The sequence below is a fragment of the Salmo trutta genome, chromosome 7 (genome assembly GCF_901001165.1).
Source record: "Salmo trutta chromosome 7, fSalTru1.1, whole genome shotgun sequence".
Taxonomy (NCBI): domain Eukaryota; kingdom Metazoa; phylum Chordata; class Actinopteri; order Salmoniformes; family Salmonidae; genus Salmo; species Salmo trutta.
The window spans coordinates 28167342-28191003 of record NC_042963.1 but is presented as its reverse complement, the minus strand read 5'-3'; the positions used below and the strand labels follow the sequence as shown (position 1 = coordinate 28191003).

Below are 23662 nucleotides of genomic sequence, written 5' to 3'. Positions count from 1 at the left end.
AGAATTATAGATACAGAACTCCTTTATGCAATCGCTATGTCCGATTTTAAAATAGCTTTTCGGCAAAAGCACATTTTGCAATATTCTGAGTAGATAGCCCAGCCGTCACGGGCTAGCTAATTTGACACCCACCAAGTTTGGCCCTCACCAAACTCCGATTTACTATTAGAAAAATGTGATTGCCTTTGCTGTTCTTCATCAGAATGCACTCCCAGGACTTCTACTTCAATAACAAATGTTGGTTTGGTTCAAAATAATCCATAGTTATGTTCAAATATCCTCTGTTTTGTTCGTGCGTTCAAGACACTATCCGAAGGGTGACGAAGGGTGACGTTTTTGCCTGCCATATGAGTTCTGTTATACTCACAGACACCATTCAAACAGTTTTAGAAACTTTAGGGTGTTTTCTATCCAAAGCCAATAATTAAATGCATATTCTAGTTTCTGGGCAGTAGTAATAACCAGATTAAATCGGGTACGTTTTTTTATCCGGCCGTGCAAGTACTGCCCCCTACCCTAGAGGTTAAACCCTTTATAATGAAGATCTGTGAAGCTATTTGTATTTTTACAAATTATCTTTGAAGGACAGGGTCCTGAAAAAGGTCAGTTTCTTTGTTTGCTGTGTTTTTTTTACCACATCATATGGGCTATAAACTATCAAAATAAAGAATGTCACACACACCATGTATAAACTCCCAGCAATTTAATGTGTATTTACCAACGTTTCGGCATCACTGTGCCTTCTTCAGGGTGATGTCATGAATACTAGAACCAGGTTATGGAGACAAACAGAGCAATTAGTGCAACCAATGATAATAGTGAGGTGTGTCCATAACCTGGTTTTAGTATTCATGACATCACCCTGAAGAAGGCAAAGTGATGCCGAAACGTTGGTGAATACACATTCAATTGCTGGGAGTTTATACATGGAGTGTGCGACTTTATTTTTATAGTTTTTTCACCGTTAGTTAGCACCTCCACACAAACTATTTTTTTCTGGGTGTGCGCCAGCTCTTGTTTTTTAATCTAACGTATCATATGGAGACAGAAACATAAACCTTTTACCTTATGATAGGTAGACATAATTGTAAATTATTAAATCCTTCCAATATAAATAAAACTTAAGTTATGAATTGAACTTTAATTAAATGAGTTGACTCTTCACATGGGATGATTTCACTGAACAGCAAAAGAAAGGGAATATTGAATGATCCCCCAATGATCCATCTCACATCTCCCAAAAACATTTTCAACATACATCTGTAAAATGATAACCAAAGCTTTAGTTTCTAGGCTGTCTTGCTCTCAGACTTCCATGTCTTCTTCCTGGGCCTCCTCAATGTCCACTTCTTGAACATCAGACTCTGAGGCCTCATCTTCACTGTCACTTTCCAACCTTGTTGAGGATGAATCGTTGTCGGGCTCAAAAAGCCTCAAATTTGCCCAGATGTCCACCAATTTTTCAACCCTTGTATTGGTCAGCTTGTTGCATGCTTTGGTGTGTGTGTTCCCAAACAAGGACCAGTTGCGCTCTGAGGCGGCTGATGTTGGTGGGATTTGGAGGATGATGGAGGCAACAGGGGAAAGAGCCTCAGATCCACAAAGTCCCTTCCACCAGGTGGCTGATGAGATATGTTGGCACGACTGCCATATTGCTTCTCCATCCCAAAGCCCTTGCTTGGAAGTGTACTTTGCCAGACTGCCAAGAACCTTGCCCTTATCCAGGCCAAGGTGGCGAGACATGGTAGTAATGACACCATAGGCCTTGTTGATCTCTGCACCAGACAGGATGCTCTTGCCAGCATACTTGGGGTCCAACATGTACGCTGCGGAGTGTATGGGCTTCAGGCAGAAGTCTTCATGCTTTTTGATGTATTTCAGAACTGCAGTATCCTCTGCTTGGAGCAACAGTGAAGTGGGCAGTACAGTACGGATTTCTTCTCTTACATCTGCAAGGAGAGTCTGAACATCAGACAGGATGGCATTGTCTCCCTCAATCCGTGCAATGGCTACTGCTATAGGTTTCAGGACTTTCAGGCTGCTTACCACACTCCCAAAATACATCATCCAGGAGGATCCTCTTGATGGGGCTGTCCATATTGGCAGACTGATATGGCCATTTCTTGAGAAGACTCCATCCCCTCCAGGAGACTGTCAAACATGATGACAACACCATTCCAACAGGTGTTGCTGGGCAGCTTCAATGTGGTGCTTTTATTCTTCTCACTTTGCTTGGTGAGGTAGATTGCTGCTATAACTTGATGACTCTTCAAATAGCTAACAGTTTCCTTGGCTCTCTTGTAGAGTGTATCCATTGTTTTCAGTGCCATGATGTCCTTGAGGAGCAGATTCAATGCATGAGCAGCACAGCAAATGGGTGTGATGTAAGGGTAGGACTCAACTTTAGACCAAGCAGCCTTCATGTTTGCATCATATTCTGTCACCAGTGCAAATACCTTCTGTTGTCCAAGGTAATTGATGACTGCCTTCAGCTCATCTGCAATGTGGAGACTGGTGTGTCTGTTGTCCCTTGTCTGTGCTCTTGTTGAATACTGGTTGAGGGGTGTAGATGATGTAGTTAATTTTTCCTTGCCCACGAACATTCGACCACCCATCAGAGATGATTGCAGTACAGTCTGCTTTCTCTATGATTTACTTGACCTTCACTTGAACTCTGTTGAACTCTGCATCCAGCAAATTAGTAGATGATGCATGTCTGGTTGGAGGGGTGTATGCTGGGCGAAGAACATTCAGAAATCTCTTCCAATACACATTGCGGGTGAGCATCAGAGGTGAACCAGTTGCATACACAGCTCAAGAAAACATTCATCAGCATTTCTCTGACTATTCCTCCATTGAGTCAAACAAACTTCTGATTCCAGGAGGACCATGAGCTGTTGCTATCGATAAGGTGTCTGATTCATCATTTTCACCTCAAATAGAAGTAGAGGGACTTTTGTCAGGGGTTGCTTGTTCTGAGGGTACTTTATGCACTTGGCCAGATGATTCTGCATCTTTGTTGCATTCTTCACATATGATTTGGCACAGTATTTGCAAATGTACACAGCTTTTCCTTCTACATTAGCTGCAGTGAAATGTCTCCACACATCAGATAGTGCTCGTGGCATTTTCCTGTAAAGATTAGGAAAAAAATATAGGAAAAAAAAAATTACAATTCCATGTACAGATAAATCGTTAAGCAGTTAGCTTAAACAACTCCTTTGTGAGATAAATGTTTTAAAATGAAACATGTATGGAAACAGGTGAATTAACACTCCTCAGTTAGCAGGCTCAAGCAAGCTAAACCCACAAGCTAAAACCCAACTAGCAGAAATTGTTAACAAGTTAGAAATGTTTTGACCACACTTTTCTGTAGGCTAATATTTACTAGTTTAAAAAAATCATGTATGTCCTAGAAAATATATTCACCCCAAGTAGTATTGGTATTTTCTTAAAACGACATTGTTGGTTTAAGGGCTTGTAAGTAAGCATTTCACTGTAAGGTCTACACCTGTTGTATTCGGCATATGTGACAAATAAAAATGGATTTGATTGTAATCACAACTTACCAGAAAGCATGTAGTCCTTGGCTCAGACAGTGTAGTAGTGTGGGCTCAATAGCATCTCATTAGTGTGCAAGATCTTGAGAATCATCTGTACATTTGATGGAAGAGTGCACTGCACATGTGATGGAAGAATGCACTGTGCATGCTGAGGGTTGCAATTCCATTGAATTGGGGATAGTTTAACCAAAATATGCCACAAGACCTAGAATTGCCTTATGTGTATCCCACAAAAAAGGTTCACTGTTATAAGTTAACTTTTTTTATGAATTTTAAGCGAAATTCCCCAAATTCCCAGGCTTAACCTCCCATGGAAAATGTCCGACCCTTTGCAACCCTAGTGGCATACTAGTAAGCTGATTTAAACAGCATGGTCATTACACAGGTGCAGCTTGTGTTGGGGACAATAAAATGCCACTCTAAAATGTGCACTTTTTTCACATAACACAATACTACAGATGTCTCAGGTTTTGAGGGCGTGTGTAATTGGAATGCTTACTGCAGAACTGTCCACCAGAGCTGTTGCCAGAGAATTGAATGTTAATTTCTTTACAATAAGCCGCCTCCAACATCGTTTTAGAGAATTTGGCAGTACTTCCAATCGGTCTCAGAACACATGTAACCATGCCAACCCAAGACCTCCACATCCGGCTTCTTCACCTGCAGGATTGTTTGAGACCAGTCACCCGGACAGCTGATGAAACTGGTTTGCACAACCAAAGAATTTCTGCCCAAACTGTCAGAACCTGTCTCAGCGAAGCTCATCTGCATGCTTGTCATCCTCACCAGGGTTTTGACCTGACTGCAGTTCGACGTCATAATCACTTTCAGTGGGAAAATGCTCACCTTATATGGCCACTGGCATGCTGGAGAAGTGGGATTTTCATGGATGAATTCTGGTTTCAACTGTACCGGGAAGATGGCAGAAGGCATGTATGGCGTCGTGTGGGCGAGCGGTTTACTGATGTCAATGTTGTGAATATTGGTGGTGGGGTTATGCTATGGGCAGGCATGAGCTACGGACAAAGAACACAATTGTATTTTATTGATAGCAATTTGAATGCACCCTTTGCTATGAGACTCAAAATTGAGCTCAGGCGTATCCTGTTTCCATTGATCATTCTTGAGCTTTTTCTACAACTTGATTGGAGTCCACCTGGGGTAAATTCAATTGATTGGACATGATTTGGAAAGGCACACACCTGTCTATATAAGGTCCCACAGTTGACAGTGCATGTCAGAGCAAAACCCAAGCCATGTGGTTGAAGGAAATGTCCGTAGAGCTCTGTGGCACAGATCTGGTGAACGGTACAAAAAAATGTCTGCATCATTGAAGGTCCCCAAGAACACAGAGACCTATATCATTCTTAAATGGAAGAAATTTGGAACGACCAAGACTCTTTCTAAAGCTGGCCGCCCGACCAAACTGAGCAAACGGGGGAGAAGGGCCTTGGTCAGTGAGGTGACCCAGAACCCGATTGTCACTCTGACAGGGCTCTGGAGTTCCTCTGTGGAGATGGGAGAACTTTCCAGAAGGACAACCATCTCTGCAGCACTCCACCAATCAGGCATTGGTGGTAGTGGCCAGACAGAAGACACTCCTCAGTAAAAGGCATGGTGGTGGCAGCATCATGCTGTCGGGATGTTTTTCAGCAGAAGGGACTGACTGGGAGACTAGTCAGGATCTAGAAAGATGAACGGCGCAAAATACTGAGTTATCCTTGATGAAAACCTGCTCCAGAGCACTCATGACCTCAGACTGGGGTGAAGGTTCACCTAAGCACACAGCCAAGACAATGTACGAGTGGCTTTGGGACAAGTCTCTGAATGTCCTTGAGTCGCCCAGCCAGATCCCGGACTTGAACCAGATCGAACATCTCTGGAGAGACCTGAAAATAGCTGTTCTGTGACACCCCCCATCCAACCTGACAGAGCTTGAGAGGATCTGCAGAGAAGAATGGGAGAAACTCCCCAGATACAGGGGTGCCAAGCTTGTAGCATCATGCCAAATAAGACTTGAGGTTGTAATCGCTGCCAAAGGTGCTATTGTGAGTGCAATAAAAGGTCTTAGTCTTAAATTCAACTTCCTGTAACCTGCTGATATCATGAGGGAAAATCAATCAATCAAATGTGTTTATAAAGCCCTTTTTACTTACATCAGCAGATGGCACAACGTGTATTTACGTCGACTGTAAGGTCGGAATCTTTAGGCTAGCCGCAATGAGTCCTATAGCAGGATTGATACATGCTCCTCCAGCTCAGAGGCTTCAGAGACGTGCTCCGAGCAGCAAACCCAGATTAATTGTGGAGAAGAAAAGCTAGTTTAATTTAGATGGGTAGTCGGGCTAAGGGACTAGTTAAAATTACTTGTGGTAAAAAATATTTGATATTGACAAATTGATTGAACAGACTTTCTTTAACTCGAAAGCTAGAGACTCCTTGACACATTTTAACCTGTCATGCACCTAGGACTGGAGAAGAGGGGAGGACCAGGACTATTGAAATGCACCCCATTGACATGGGTCCAATGACATTAGTCCCCTTCCCTATATTGTGCTGACTGCACCTGCTCACTTTCTACTCTCACTGTTAATCTGTAATGTTCAGAAGAAGACCAGGCCAAAAGCATTGCTATAGCCACAAAAAGGGTAAAATAAGCATTGATTGTATGGACCAGTTTCCTGGAGCCAGATTATTAAAACTGTTCTTGGACTAAAAACACTTTCATTGATCATCAATATTGGGCATACCTTTTAGTCCAGGAGTAGGGGTCTGGGAAACTGACCCTGGAAAGTGTGCTTGGGCTCTCCTTCAACCCAGTCTCCGGTTTTCCATACAGATACCCGCTGTACCAGATCGGGAACCCCCAACTGAGGATCTTCCGGCCGCCATTCTCCCTGACTCTGGTCCGACCAGGGAAGGAGCAGCCTCAGGACACGGTGCAGTTCAGAATCCCCATGGAGTAAGTCTGTTTTTTTTAATGACCTGTAACAGCACTGTGAGTTGTAAATTAAATTTGTGTCCAAACGAATGAGGGCACACTGAGGGTGAGAATGGTTGATAATCAGACCCCAGCTCAGAACCCAATTCCATTTCTCCTCCTTTTACTTAGTGTACATGTTCCCCGCCCCCTCATAGATTTAAAAGCATTAGATGGCTGTGTAAGAAGCTTCACTGTATGTCTTACACCAGTCCATTTCCATGAGGTGGAGTGAACAAGTGCTGGTCTGCATCCTGGCCACTAGATGGAGTGCTAACCTAAAGAAATGAACGGCAGCCATCGGCTTCAGGCTACTGTAGGTTGTTCCTCTGACCCCAGTACTGAGCTGATTGACTGAGCATGAGATGGGAAGAACAGAACTGAGTAGGTAGTGTCTTCCCCAAACTATTGATTCAGGGTCAGGTATATTTTCAAGGGCAACTTGTTCTTACTGTGAGTGTTATTGCTCTGCTAGCTCAGTTCATCCATGTTCGCACAACTTAACCATGACATCAAGCATGTACAGGGAACGATTATTACCATCCAGAGCCGTAGATACAAAGAGTTGAGAGATGTACTATCATTTTATTGGGGTCTTGTTGGCATTACATTTCTTGCCACAATGCCATTGTCTTGGTCCAAGAAGTAGGTCACAAGTCATCTGCTGCTTCTATCATCAGACAGTCCAATGACTCCACTGAATTTAAATTGATGCTTCAAGTAGAGCATCAAACCAGTCTTTGCAGGGGCTTATTCCTAATCTATTCATTCAGGTACTGGGTTCCCGCCCCAGACTCCATGTGTGTGGGTGAAATGTTATTTATTTTTTCCCTGGGGCCTTTGCCTGGGCCAGGGAGAGGCACATGGTTGCTATACCTCCACACCCCAAAAAACAGTGTGTTTACTACACCTTGTTGATCCTCTTCAGACAGACACACATGCTCACACAAATATAAACACACACACACACACTGTCTCTCTCACTCGCTTACACACATCTATACCCTCCCCGGATCACCTAATGTACGTATTGATGACTACTCAGGGTTTCCATTTGGAAAACGTGGCGCCGGACGTTTGACCGGCAGCATTTTTTAGTTACAGAACATTTAAAAAATTTACCGGACCCATATGCATTGGTTTCGTGACCTGATTAGGGCGTCCACCTACGGTTCTCAGAATGACAGAAATCACATTTAGTTAATGGTATTTCATCTTAACAGAACATGCAGCTCGAATGCAACAGCGTGCGTAATTCTTACCGAATTCCAATGAGGAATTTGAAGATACATAGGCGGAGCATCCATAAGGCTAGGGGAAGATAAGTTTTCCCTAAAGTAAATTGCATTAAAATGCCAAAATTGTATAGCCTAATTAGCGTACTACTGTATATACAGAAATAAATAAATTCATTCAAAATAGGCGGCTATACCAGAAAGCATGATTTGACCACAGAGGATAATTCGCTTCTTTAAATAAAAAGCTGTGGATCGTTTTAAATGGCATAGCCTACAGTCGGAAGGGCCCGCAATTTGGGCAAATCGCGCCTCAAATACCAAATAGATGATTGAGTCGCAATATTTAAAAATACATTTGTGGAAAAACAGTTTGGAAAACAAATGGCTATTGCTGTAAAGAGAAGACAACTAAAAGACAGTCTTTTCATTATCAAAATTCTCAACTTAATTGAGCAAAAAGTATTGGCACCAGCGGAGATCGGTCATGTCCCGGTGAGTGTGCATATTCACCGTTTTTATCATTCACTTTCCTCTTCCTTTACTCCCTGTTCACTCATGACTGCATGGCCAGGCACGACTCCATCATTAAGTTTGCCGATGACACAACAGTGGTAGGCCTGATCACCGACAACGACGAGACAGCATATAGGGAGGAGGTCAGAGACCTGGCCGTTTGGTGCCAGGACAACAACCTCTCCCTCAACGTGATCAAGACTAAGGAGATGATTGTGGACTACAGGGAAAGGAGAACCGAGCACACCCCCTTTCTCATGGACGGGGCTGTAGGGGAGCAGGTTGAGAACTTCAAGTTCCTTGCTGTCCACATCACCAACAAACTAACATGGTCCAAGCACACCAAGCCAGTACATCACTGGGGCCAAGCTCTCTGCCATCCAGGACCTCTATACCAGGCGGTGTCAGAGGAAGGCCCAGTGATGGTCAAAGACTCCAGCCACCCTAGTCATAGACTGTTCTCTCTGCTTCCGCATGGCAAGCGGTACCGGAGCATCAAGTCTAGGTCCAAGAGGCCTCTAAACAGCTTCTACCCCCAAGCCATAAGACTCCTGAACATCTAATCAAATGGCTACCCAGACTGCTATATATATATTAACTCGACTAACCAGTGCCTTCGCACATTGACTCTGTACCGGTACCCCCTGTATATAGTCTCGCTATTGTTATTTTACTGCTGCTCTTTAATTATTTGTTACTTTATTTCTTCTTTTTTTTAGATATTTTTCTTAACTGCATTGTTAATTAAGGGCTTGTAAGTAATAATTTCACTGTATGGTCTCTACACCTGTTGTATTCGGCGCATGTGACAAATAACGTTTGATTTGATTCCAGGTTAGATTACCGTCATTGTATTTGTGTCTCCCCTTTTTCGAAGGCCTAATAAATGATCACAAAAAATTGTTTTTATTGGTATGTTTGTCAGTGTTAGCAGAGTTGACTACCCTGTCATTTTTGTTGTATTAAAAAATATTCTGCTAAGTCTCCACTCATATAACGTGTAGTAGAATTGCATGAAATGTGTTTTATAAAAGGCCAACATTTTCCTGTGCAAAGAAAGAAGGAATGTATATTGCTTATGCCTACTCTAAGTAACTACGCGCTGCATTGAAAAAGCAGTAGTCTGTCAATCTATTTCCCCAATATAGAAAAGTTGACCAATTCTATTGGTCAGCTTGTCGTTCTATGCAAGAAGAAATAGCCTATTCCAAACAGACCCTGGGACAATTGTGGGATGATAGATCCAAAATTCATACAACAATGCCTACATCCAACATTTTAAAAAGCAGTGAGGCTCATGCAACAGATCAGAACGTTAAAATGGTGCTAAACAATATTTAAACAATTTTTTAGGGGTAAACTATTCTTCAAGTTATAAGCGCAGCAATGCGCACTAGGCAGTAGGCTACGCACGAATGTTTGTTTCATAATCCAATTAGTGGGGAAACATCCTTGTGAGCGGTTTCATGTGACAGAAATAAAAATATCCATTCAAAATTTTGAAAGAGGAGACATGTAAATATTCAACAACTAGCATGCGTTGATAATGACTAGGATTGTGCCTTTGGCTACTGGACAATGAAAGAAAGTTTATTTGAAAACCAATAGAACATGAGAGGAAACGGCTTGATGTTTCAATGGCATATGGAAGTTTTTGCAAATCAAAACCTGCACGTTTGGTGGGATTTTGGCTAGGCTACTTTGAAGCAAGGTAAGACATGCCTCATATGTAGTAAAACGTTCCGGATTCTAACAAATAAATGTTTCCTTTATAATTGTGGCCATTTTGGTTTTTCTTTTTTACACGCGATTTCTTTTAAAAATGTTGCACACTGATTGGGCTTATTAAAGCATGTTTCACTCCAGCAGAAACAAACACCTATTTGAGCTGTTTTTGGCAGCTCTCGCGCTACATCGACTGGTATTTCATTATTAGGCTAAAATGCATTATTTCGCAATGGGCTTTCCACCTCCCCCAATATTATTTATCAGCTTTAAAAAAATAATGATCAGCCGAAAGCCGGCTATTACCATCTAACGGAAACCCTGTGACTACTGTGCCGTCACTACAAGAAAGTGTTGATTGTGATTGTGTCCGTAGGTAGTAGCGTTTTTGTAGTGAGCCTTTCTTGAGTGCTTTAATTTAGTTTTTCTCAGGACGAACACAAGGTTAGCTTTGTCTGCCTAGCACCTGGGGCCTGAAATCAAGACACCCATAGAGGTCCTATTTTATTCTGTGGACTCGCAGGACGGAACTCGACTCGTTCTCTCTTCTCCTCGCTTTTTTATTATACACTTCCCAAACGCTCTGCAAACGTTTCGAAAACTATGCAGCCGTCTCCTAATCCTTCCTTGGCACTTTGACTGGCTCAAAACAACCGGGGAGTGTTTCTCTCTCGCTTCCTTAGCGCTGAGATCGTTTGGTTTCTCTTGTCATTTTGAGTGTTCATTGAGTCATTTTGTGGTCTTGAAGTATCTCTTCCTTTCTTCAGCGCCATCGTTGTTCTAGGTTTACATACACATTCTTGTGTAAGAGAACAGTGACTGGCTTCAGATTTCAGGATACACACACACACACACACACACACACACACACACACACACACACACACTTAGTGGACTCTTGTCTTGTGCAGTTCAATGTGAGTGTTTCTTTGGGGTGGGGTGGGGGGGTTGAGATAAATGTCTGTTGCTCACAACATAGACAATACAGTATGTGTTCCATATAATTAGGAATTGGAATACTGTAATGGACATGAACCGTCTTATGATGGGATAAAGGTCAGCAATTTTGGTCAGGGAGTTGGTCAACTATGGTTTGCCAGTGCTGTGATAAGATATTGTGTAAAATAAGGAATTTGAAGTATGTATCTGCACCGTATGTCTGTTAGCTAGCCAGCCAGACAGTTTTAGAGGAATTATTCCATAAATGTTTCAAATGAACTGCCAATATGCCAGCATTCCATTCAAACAATAAAAGTCAATCCACAGCCATACACTGACTGAAATCAGTTGATGATAGGACTTAGACAAGTTGTACTAATATTGTATGTTATCATAGCATTCACAGCTTTCCACGAAAGCAACAGTTTTAACATTTGTGGTCTGTTTACATATACAGTATTTTAGAGGTTTACACAGAACATCGGTATAAAACCTGTATAAACTAGAGGTCGACCGATTAATCGGAATGTCCGATTTAATTAGGGCCGATTTCAAGTTTTCATAACAATTGGTAATCGGTATTTCTGGACACCGATTTGCAGATTTTTTTTTAACTAGGCATGTCAGTTAAGAACACATTCTTATTTTCAATGACGGCCTAGGAACGGTGGGTAAACTGCCTTGTTCAGGGGCAGAACGACTGATTTTTACCTTGTCAGCTCGGGGATTCGTTTTTGCAACCTTCCGGTTACTAGTCCAACGCTCTAACCACCTGCCTTACATTGCACTCCACGAGGAGCCTGCGTGGCAGGCTGACTACCTGTTACGCGAGGGCAGCAAGAAGCCAAGGTAAGTTGCTAGCTAGCATTAAATTTATCTTATAAAAAAACAATCAATCTTAACATAATCACTAGTTAACTACACATGGTTGATGATATTACTAGTTTATCTAGCGTGTCCTGCGTTATTTCTCATTGAATCACAGCCTACTTCGACAAACGGGTGATGATTTAACAAGCGCATTTGCGAAAAAGCACTGTCGTTGCACCAATGTACCTAACCATAAACATCAATGCCTTTCTTTAAAATCAATACACAAGTATATATTTTTAAACCTGCATATTTAGTTAATATTGCCTGCTAACATGAATTTATTTTAACTAGGGAAATTGTGTCACTTCTCTTGCGTTCCTTGCAAGCAGTCAGGGTATATGCAGCAGTTTGGGCCGCCTGGCTCATTGCGAACTGTGTGAAGTCCGTTTATTCCTAACAAAGGCCGTAATTAATTATGACATAACATTGAAGGTTGTACAATGTAACAGCAATATTTAGATTTAGGGATGCCATCCGTTAGATAAAATACGGAACGGTTCCGTATTTCACTGAAAGAATAAACGTTTTCGAAATGATAGTTTCCGGATTCGACCATTTTAATGACCAAAGGCTCGTATTTCTGTGTGTTATGTTATAATTAAGTCTATGATTTGATATTTGATAGAGCAGTCTGACTGAGCGGTGGTAGGCACCAGCAGGCTCGTAAGCATTCATTCAAACAGCACTTTCGTGCGTTTGCCAGCAGCTCTTCGGAATACTTCATGCATTGCGCTGTTTATGACTTCAAGCCTATCAACACCCGAGATTAGGCTGGTGTAACCGATGTGAAATGGCTAGCTAGTTAGCGGGGTGCGCGCTAATAGCGTTTCAAACGTCACTCGCTCTGAGACTTGGAGTAGTTGTTCCCCTTGCTCTGCATGGGTAACGCTGCTTCGAGGGTGGCTGTTGTCGATGTGTTCCTGGTTTGAGCCCAGGTAGGAGCGAGGAGAGGAACGGAAGCTATACTGTTACACTGGCAATACTAAAGTGCCTATAAGAACATCCAGTAGTCAAAAGTGTATGAAGTACAAATCGTATAGAGAGAAATAGTCCTATAATTCCTATAATGACTACAACCTAAAACTTCTTACCTGGGAATATTGAAGACTCATGTTAATAGGAACCACCAGCTTTCATATGTTCTCATGTTCTGAGCAAGGATCTTAAATGTTAGCTTTTTTACATGGCACATATTGCACTTTTACTTTCTTCTCCAACACTTTGTTTTTGCATTATTTAAACCAAATCGAACATGTTTCATTATTTATTTGAGGCTAAATTGATTTTATTGATGTATTATTGTAAGTTAAAATAAGTATTCATTCAGTATTGTTGTAATTGTCATTATTACAAATAAATAATATAAATTGGCCGATTTTAATCGGTAGTGGCTGTTTTTTTAGCCCTCCGATAATCGGTATCGGCGTTGAAAAATCATAATCGGTCGACCTCTAGTGTAAACTGTGTTTATAATTATGACAATATTTTAAGTTGACAATTTTACTGCACAATTTCTGATCGGAATATGCCTGCACTGCCATTCATGCCAATTACACTGGTTTCTCCCTGACCAATATGGCTGCCATTTTCACCCAAATCTGGAACTTTGAAGGTTTATGACATAGCCCCTCTAGTAATTTTATAGGATCTCTACGATATATTCATTCATTCTGTGAACTTGGGATCATGTATTCTACCTGTTGAACAAAATAACAGTGTTGTTGTTTTGGCAGGGGGTTGCCATGGTTACATGCTCTGCTTCATCTCTTTGGTTCCACCATCCGGAGTCTCTGAATTGGAAAGATAGCATTTAACCCCCTATGGTTCTCAGAATGACAGAAATCACATTTAGTTTATGGTATGTAATCTTAATAGAAATACCTGTGCATCAATCTAAATTACAAAACAATCCCCATCAAAATCTGTCAGTTTAAGCTAGAGATCTGTATTTTTTTGCATTTGAACGGTCTCATTGCACCGAAATCCTCAATCCATGACTTCCGCATCTGTGGTGAAAGGTGGCAGAGCTAGAGCAGTGTTTGTCAGACCATGAGACATCTGTAGCAACCGACGGTTTGGCCTAGAAACTACACTGCTCAAAAAAATAAAGGGAACACTAAAATAACACATCCTAGATCTGAATGAAAGAAATAATCTTATTAAATACTTTTTTCTTTACATAGTTGAATGTGCTGACAACAAAATCACACAAAAATAATCAATGGAAATCCAATTTATCAACCCATGGAGGTCTGGATTTGGAGTCACACTCAAAATTAAAGTGGAAAACCGCACTACAGGCTGATCCAACTTTGATGTAATGTCCTTAAAACAAGTCAAAATGAGGCTCAGTAGTGTGTGTGGCCTCCACGTGCCTGTATGACCTCCCTACAACGCCTGGGCATGCTCCTGATGAGGTGGCGGATGGTCTCCTGAGGGATCTCCTCCCACACCTGGACTAAAGCATCCGCCAACTCCTGGACAGTCTGTGGTGCAATGTGGCGTTGGTGGATGGAGCGAGACATGATGTCCCAGATGTGCTCAATTGGATTCAGATCTGGGGAACGGGCGGGCCAGTCCATAGCATCAATGCTTTCCTCTCGCAGGAACTGCTGACACACTCCAGCCACATGAGGTCTAGCATTGTCTTGCATTAGGAGGAACCCAGGGCCAACCGCACCAGCATATGGTCTCACGAGGTCTGAGGATCTCATCTCGGTACCTAATGGCAGTCAGGCTACCTCTGGCGAGCACATGGAGGGCTGTGCGGCCCCCCCAAAGAAATGCCACCCCACACCATGACTGACCCACCGCCAAACCGGTCATGCTGGAGGATGTTGCAGGCAGCAGAACGTTCTCCACGGCGTCTCCAGACTCTGTCACGTCTGTCACGTGCTCAGTGTGAACCTGCTTTCATCTGTGAAGAGCACAGGGCATCAGTGGCGAATTTGCCAATCTTGGTGTTCTCTGGCAAATGCCAAACGTCCTGCACGGTGTTGGGCTGTAAGCACAACCCCCACCTGTGGACGTCGGGCCCTCATACCACCCTCATGGAGTCTGTTTCTGACTGTTTGAGCAGACACATGCACATTTGTGGCCTGCTGGAGGTCATTTTGCAGGGCTCTGGCAGTGCTTCTCCTGCTCCTCCTTGCACAAAGGCGGAGGTAGCGGTCCTGCTGCTGGGTTGTTGGCCTCCTCCACGTCTCCTGATGTACTGGCCTGTCTCCTGGTAGCGCCTCCATGCTCTGGACACTACGCTGACAGACAGAGCAAACCTCCTTGCCACAGCTCGTATTGATGTGCCATCCTGGATGAGCTGCACTACCTGAGCCACTTGTGTGGGTTGTAGACTCCGTCTCATGCTACCACTAGAGTGAAAGCACCGCCAGCATTCAAAAGTGACCAAAACATCAGCCAGGAAGCATAGGAACTGAGAAGTGGTCTGTGGTCACCACCTGCAGAACCACTCCTTTATTGGGGGTGTCTTGCTAATTGCCTATAATTTCCACCTGTTGTCTATTCCATTTGCACAACAGCATGTGAAATGTATTGTCAATCAGTGTTGCTTCCTAAGTGGATTGATTTCACAGAAGTGTGATTGACTTGGAGTTACATTGTGTTGTTTAAGTGTTCCCTTTATTTTTTTGAGCAGTGTATTATGACCAGTCTATGAAATGAGGAAACTCTCACACACGATGGTGTTCTCCGTTTTGCTCTACGACCCCCCCCACCCCCCACAAGTGTCAGGAAACTCATCTGAATTCAGTAATGTCGATGTGCCAACTTCTGTTTTGTAGCGTTCAAACCGTTTTGGCCACATACTAATGGGACGAACACGATGGTGTTCTTCCATAAGTGTCACGGGACTCGTCTGAAGGTAACCAGTACCGGTTTAAAAAAATAATGGAAGTATGAAGGTAGTTTTGTGCCTACCCAAAAAATGGGTTAAATATGCGTAGATTTAGGACAGACACTTCAAAACCTTGTTTCTTATGATTTATTTTTTGACTGTCCTTTTTACCATTTATGAATGTGTTTTTCATGCGTTTCAATGGGCTTTAGTAGTAATGGGCAAAATCTATATTTGATCAAATAATAATAATAAACAATTTTTTGATACCTAAAGGGGTCCTAACATTCTAAATGATCCATAGTATGACCATCTTAAAACAATTAGCCCCCCCCTCCCCTAAGTTACGTTTATGTCACGGAAAATAAGTTAATGTAGTGACAAACACATGTACGTAAAGTTAAACGATTGAGCGTAGTAGTTTATGTAAATTAAACTAGAGGTAATGCAGGTGGACCTCTTCATTAAATCCACCTCAACTGGCTGCTTTGCGCTCCCAAAAAAAGGATTTGTAGTGCCAATGCCTTTTCATCTCGTCTGCAGACTTCATGACTTCTCTCATAGCTTATTTGCTGTTCTCTCTGTAGGAAATGTCACTACAAATCATTTTGTGCCTGGCCATTCGCTGTTTCATGCATCCTCCTAAACGATGACTCAGCATAATATTTGAAACTGTTGAGTTTTCCACATCTCTGTGTGTGTATGGGAGTTGGAGACCTTGTTACCCTATTTACCTTTCTTTTATATAATAACATGAAGTGTGAACTGCTGCTTATCTCCTCAAGCAGGACATCCCTAATGTCATCTATCAACTCTTTCTACTTTCTCTCCTCATCTCAGATTTCATGTCTTCCCTCCGTACAAACCCTCCGTTAGTCTCTTGGTATTTCATGTTTTTGAGTTGTGCCCTGTTTATTGTGTTGGTCTTTGTCACGGTTAAGACTGTGTGTGTGTGTGTGTGTGTGTGTGTGTGTGTGTGTGTGTGCAGGGCACAAGGATCACATTTACAAAAATACATTTTTGAGCACAATTAAAGTATTTTGAGTAATAGTGTTTTAATGATAAATAATGACAAAGTTCAGGAATAAAAGGTTTTTGGGGTGTTCCATGCTCAGTCAAGCAAAATGTACCCTCAAATATTTGATTCACTTAGTGAGGCAAATGTTCAGCTGCCTCTTTAAAGATAAACTTCTCCTAAAAAGCAACTTCTCATTTTGAAAATGGCCTATACATTTATTCTAGTGTCAAAACTGACTACAAAGTGTAAATAGGATCATTTTGGTCACAATGTCCGTTTCGTCCAAAAGGAAGATTTGCGAGATGATAGAAAAATGGTATCATGGAATGAAGTGTACTGTAACAGTTTTCCTTCAGTTGGGTTTAATCCCACCCACATGCCCACATCTTGCAGCACCCAAGTAATCATTCGGAGCTCAGCTGCACTTGACCCGATTTGTAATAACCGTGTTCAATTTTGTTTGATATTCAAAATCCCTATGGTGCTTGTTAAACACCATTAGTAAATTACACAATGTACAGTGCCTTCGGAAAGTATTCGGACTAGAGGTCGACCGATTATGACCAAAAAAAGCTGATTTTTTTTAATTTTTATATATAAATAATTTTTTTTGTTGTAATAATGACAATTCCAACAATACTGAATGAACACTTATTTTAACTTAATATAATACATAGATAAAATCAATTTAGTCTCAAATATATAATGAAACATGTTCAATTTGGTTTAGATATTGCAAAAACACAGTGCTGGAGAAGAAAGTAAAAGTGCAATATGTGCCATGTAAAAAAGCTGATGTTTAAGTTCCTTGCTCAGAACATGAGATCATATGAAAGCTGGTGGTTCCTTTTAACAGGAGTCTTCAATATTCCCAGGTACGAAGTTTTAGGTTGTAGTTTATTATAGGAATTATAGGACTATTTCTCTCTATACCATTTGTATTTCATATACCTTTGACTATTGGATGTTCTTATAGGCACTATAGTATTGCCAGCCTAATCTCGGGAGTTGATAGGCTTGAAGTCATAAACAGCGCTGTGCTTCAAGCATTGCTAAGAGCTGCTGGCAAACGCAGTAAAGTGCTGTTAAATGAACGCTTACGAGCCTGCTGCTGCCTACCACCGCTCAGTCAGACTGCTCTATCAAATATCAAATCATAGATTTAATTATAATAAACACACAGAAATACAAGCCTTAGTTTCCGAATTTGACCATATTAATGACCTATCATTTAGAAAACAAAATGTTTATTCATTTAGTGAAATACGGAACCATTCCGTATTTTATTGAATGGGTGGCAACCCTAAGTTTAAATATTGCTGTTACATTGCACAACCTTCAATGTTATGTCATAATAACGTAACATTCTGGCAAATTAATTACGGTCTTTGTTAGGAAGAAATGGTCTTCACACAGTTCTCAACGAGCCAGGCGGCCCAAACTGCTGCATATACCCTGACTCTGCTTGCACAGAACGCAAGAGAAGTGACACAATTTCCCTAGTTAATATTGCCTGCTAACATGAATTTCTATTAACTAAATATGCAGGTTTAAAAAAGACATACTTGTGTATTGATTTTAAGAAGGGCATTGATGTTTATGGTTCTAACTTGTGACATTGGTGCTACAATTCTTATTTTTTCACGAATGCGCTTTTGTTAAATCATCACCCGTTTGGCGAAGTTGAAGTAGGCTGTGATTCGATGATAAATGAACAGGCACCACATTGATTATATGCAACGCAGGACAAGCTAGTTAACCTAGTAATGTCCTCAACCATGTGCAGTTAACTAGTGATTATGTTAAGATTGATTGATTTTGTTTTGATAAGTTTAATGCTAGCTAGCAACTTACCATGGCTCCTTGCTGCACTCGCATAACAGGTGGTCAGCCTGCCACGCAGTCTCCTCGTGGATTGCAATATAATCGACGTACAAAAATGCCAATTACCGAGTGTTATGAAAACTTGAAATAGGCCCTAATTAATCGGTCAACCTCTTAATTCAGACCCCTTCACCTTTTCCACATTTTGTTAGTTTATTTTGTTAGTTTATTTTATTCTAAAATGGATTAAAATTGTTTTTCCCCCCTCATCAATCTACACACAATACCTTTTAGCTAATTTATAAAATATAACATTTACATAAGTATTCAGACCCTTTACTCAGTACTTTGTTGAAGCACCTTTGGTAGCGATTACAGTATTGAGTCTTGTTGGGTATGATGCCACAAGCTTGGCACACCTGTATTTGGGGAGCGTTCTGGAGCAGGTTTTTATCAAAGATCTCTCTGTACTGTGCTCCGTTCATCTTTGCCTAAATCCCGACATGTCTCCCAGTCCCTGCCGCTGAAAGACATCCCCACAGTAGTAACCGGTAGAAAACAAGAGAGAGGGGATGGATGGATGGATAAATAAATAAATAAATAGACAGAAAGAAAAGGTGTACAGTAGAAGTACACACCTGAGGGATGTAGGTTAGGGTTTAATACCTTAACCGGTATCCTTTGATTTCCGACCAAGCGCCTTCCTGTTTCCCGAGAGTGAAATAAAGGCGGGTACCGTGGACCAATTATATACAGTTGAAGTCGGAAGTTTACATACACCTTAGCCAAATACATTTAAACTCAGTTTTCACAATTCTTGACATTTTAGTCCTAGTAAAAATTCCCTGTCTTAAGTCAGTTAGGATCAGCACTTTTATTTTAAGAATGTGAAATTTCAGAATAATAGAGAGAATGATTTATTTTAGCTTTTATTTATTTTATCACATTCCCAGTGGAGCAGAAGTTTACATACTCAATTAGTATTTCGTGGCATTGCCTTTTTAAATTGTTTAACTTTGGTCAAACGTTTCGGATGGCCTTCCACAAGCTAAATAAAAAAAGGGAATGGTTAAAAAAAAAAAGAGCCTATGGACAAGAAGTACCGGTAACGAATCAATGTGCAGGGGTACAAGGTATTTGAGGTAATATGTACAAATACACTACCATTCAAAAGTTTGGGTCACTTAGAAATATCCTTTATTTTTTTTTTAAAGAAAAGCAATTTTTTTGTCCATTAAAATAACATCAAAATTGATCAGAAATACAGTGTAGACATTAATGTTGTAAATGACTATTGTCGCTGGAAACGGCTGATTTATCAGCAACCATCACTCCTGTGTTCCAATGGCACGTTGTGTTAGATAATCCAGCTTTGTCATTTTAAAAGGCTAAATGATCATTAGAAAACCCTTTTGCAATTATGTTAGCACAGCTGAAAACTGTTGATCTGATTTAAAGAAGCAATAAAACTGGCCTTCTTTAGACTAGTTGAGTATCCTGAGCATCAGCATTTGTGGGTTCGATTTACAGGCTCAAAATGGCCAGAAACAAATAACTTTCTTCTGAAACTCGTCAGTCTATTCTTGTTCTGAGAAATGAAGGCTATTCCATGTGAGAAATTGCCAAGAAACTCGTACAACGCTGTGTATTACTCCCGTCACAGAATAGAGACAGTTTGCACTGACCAGAATAGAATGAGGAGTGGGAGGCCCCGGTGCACAACTGAGCAAGAGGACAAGTACATTAGAGTGTCTAGTTTGAGAAACAGACACCTCACAAGTCCTCAACTAGCAGCTTCATTATATAATATCAGCAAAACACCAGTCTCAACATCAACAGTGAAGAGGTGACTCCGGGATGCTGGCCTTCTAGGTGTAGTTGTATGAAATGGACATATCAACTCTCTGGCTTCGTTCATAAATTAGACCAATCATCACAATGCTAGCAGCTTACCATATTTACTAAAAATAAAGTCTCCAATAGAAAACATCACTTACTTGCATGGCTTGTATAAATGTAATTGCTGAATTTTCACCTCTCGACACAGTTACGGTAGATAATCTCCATCTCACATTCACATTTCTCCAAACTAAAGTCTCTGAACATTTTCTGAAAAGTTTGGGAAATTACCAGGAGTTTTGCAACACCCCCCCCCCCCCCATCTAAGACTAATCCCCTAACTCAGTGGTTCCCAACCAGGGGTACTAGGCTTTTCCACAAGGGGTACTTGAAGACTCATGAGATCATATGATGAACTGCACATGAGGGGGTATTTCAGAGATACTCAGGGCAGAGCAACATTCACTTGGTGCTACAGTAACAAAGAAAGTTTTGGAACCACTGCCATAATTGATATAGCTGAACTCTTATCTATCCACCAAAATATGTTACTCTAGTAGGAAACAAGGACCATGAGACAAAGACCCAAAGTTCACAATGTTCCCTTGTGTTCTCTCACAGGAAGCTGCATCGATTACACTCGCCTCCATTTCCCTTTGACTCAACTTTTAATATCAGATTTATGGCCAAAACAATACGAAACAATACAACTTTATTAATCCCCCCGAGGCCTAACGCAGGGATTTAAAAAAATCCTTGGGTGGGCAGCCTAAGTTCTAACCGTGCCTAGAATTGCAGGAAGTTAGCTATAAAACTGCTTTCAGCTCCATGGCAGAGTATGTAGAATCGGAGAAAATTTGCTTTCAAATTGCAACATTTACTCTCAGCTGCATGGAGAAATTTGTAGAATTGCAGTAAATAGGCTTAAAAATGCTAAAATGTCTCTACATCACCAAGATGAGGGCCTCTAAAATAGTCTCAAATATTCAGCCGTGCTGCCGGGCCCGCCGCAGCCATTGCCATGCCCCTGCCACTCCCCTTTTGTCACACCACCACCTAAGCCCTTTTTTGATCCATAAAAAAGACTGGCATGCCAATGTCCCCGACGTCTCCAACCTGCTCCACATACGCCAGCCAAATCCGAAACCATTCCCGACGTTATCTGATGCCCTTCTCTTTTGCCTGGGTGGAAAGCTTCCGTCATCCGTGGGATAGTGTTGCTGCGGGGGAATGCGCAGAGCCGTGTGTTTTGTGTATAAATATAGCAGTATCTGAGGTGATGATGCATTCAGCCTTGACAGCTGCCTTAAGACAGGTATTTGTTCCTGGGAGTGGTGAAGAAAGGTGTGAAAGGTTTCGGCTCCTTCTGTTTCTGGAGTAAACAGTGTATTTTTACTCCGGCGATGTTGTCGTGAGGACTGCATTACTTGAGCAGTAGGCTTGAGCTCTGAGTCACTGCACCCTTTTGGCAGTTTGGTTTGTTGGAGTGTTGACTTCCTATCGTCTTACCTTTATCGCTGCACTCTTGTGAGTTTGTTGTTTTATCTTGTCTGTCAGAGGGGGCGCTGTTGCTTGAGTGAAATTCCTTGCCGGTCTGAGTGGGTGAGTGTTTGCATGTGTGGCAGGAGGATAATTGGAGTGTGTGACAGTAGGGATTAAGAGAATGTTCCTCTCTTTAATCAGGATCAGTGTTCTCGCTCTAATGACCCTGAGAGGACTCTATTCCCCAACCCCCCCCTCCACTCACACACTTTCTCTCCCTCTGTGTGTGAGGATTTCCTAGAAAGCAATCACACACTCTTTCTCTCCCTCGTTTTCTCAAGTGCCCTCTCTCCCACTCTCTAACCCACTCTTTCTCTCCCTCGTCTTCTCAAGTGCCCTCTCTCTCCTTCTCTAACCCACTCTTTCTCTCTCTCCTTCTCTAACCCACTCTTTCTCTCTCTCCTTCTCTAACCCCTCTTTCTCTGCCTCGCTTCTCTTTCTCTCCTCTCCTAATGCCACTCTACTCTGCTTCACTAACCTCTGGCACAGACATAGGAGGGATTTGGGGAAGGAGGAATGGAAACGGAGGCGCATCTGTGTTGCATCTCTAAGGAGACTGTTCTGGGTCCCCATAAATAAATTATCCTAAATGTGTTTAACACTTTTTTTTTTTCTTTCTGAATGGCCATTGTCCCTTGGCTCGGACTGCTCTGCTATTCTAGCCTGAAGAGGTTTCAGTCCCTATGTCTTCCCCTCACTGAAAGAGATCCATGTTGATTTGGAGATAAATCAAATTTTATTTGTCACATGCCAAGTACAACAAGTACAACCTTACCGTGAAATGCTTACTTACAAGCCCTTAACCAATAATGCAGTTCAAGAAAGAGTGAAGAAAATATTTACTGAATAAACTAAAGTAAAAAATAAGAAGCTGGGCTTTTGGCGAACACAGACTGCACTGCACTCCTCTAAGGACCATTGTGTTTCCACTTTGTTTGGACCACTACTGATGAAATGGTGGGTTACTGTAGTGTATTCAAACTAGCCTGTGTAAGGTCATAGACACCCGGGTTTCTATGATGTTAGCGTCAGACTGTCAGCATTGTAATGTAAATGAGTGGGGCCAGTAGTTCCTTATGAGTGCAGGGTCGTGTTCAGTAGGCACACAATGTTTTTCCTTAATGTACCCTAACGAACAATACCCAGGTCTACATTAAGAGTTTGCTTTGTGTAGGCCTAAGCCATATGTCAAAAAATAAGTCTGTCCTACATCTGTGGACCATATCGTTCTACTTGTTGTGAAACTGATGTTTGGTCTGTAGAAATAGACCACTTCACCTGGACGTTATCTTCCGTAGGCTAACGCTGATGATTCATTTCTCTCCCCCTCGGGCTCCTCTCTCTCTGTCTGTTCATGACCTGTGGACAGAATGACCAAATGTGATGTGAGGAACTACCTGGAGAAGCTTTACAATGTTCCAGTGGGAGCTGTCCGCACAAGGATACAATACTGTGAGTACCATTAAACATACCATATGTCCATCAAGGGAAAATATCTATTAAAATGATTGGTTAGTAGATTTATTTTGACCATTAAACCCCCTAATTTAAACCACACATCACATCATTGCGGATAACACAAAACAAAGCTCTCTGACCTAAGTTAAAGAAATAAAGTGACAAACAAGACTATTTTGGGCACAGTCCAAGACCATTCTCACCTTGGGGATAATAGCTTTTATCATTTGTAAAATGGTATGTTTTCCAGTGGGTAGCACGTTTAGCTAACCCCATTTATTAATTCATTAACAGTGAGAG

The 23662-nt window shown here is 41.6% G+C and overlaps 1 protein-coding gene across 1 annotated transcript in view; it reads left to right on the top strand.

The window, feature by feature from the left end:
* Nucleotides 1-23662, top strand: part of mrpl23 (mitochondrial ribosomal protein L23) — a 119631-nt gene that overhangs the window by 12653 nt on the left and 83316 nt on the right. Inside the window, exons 2-3 of the mRNA XM_029758492.1 lie at nt 6403-6525; nt 23274-23356. Coding sequence (XP_029614352.1) covers nt 6403-6525; nt 23274-23356 — 206 coding nt within the window. The remainder of the gene's footprint in view (nt 1-6402; nt 6526-23273; nt 23357-23662) is intronic.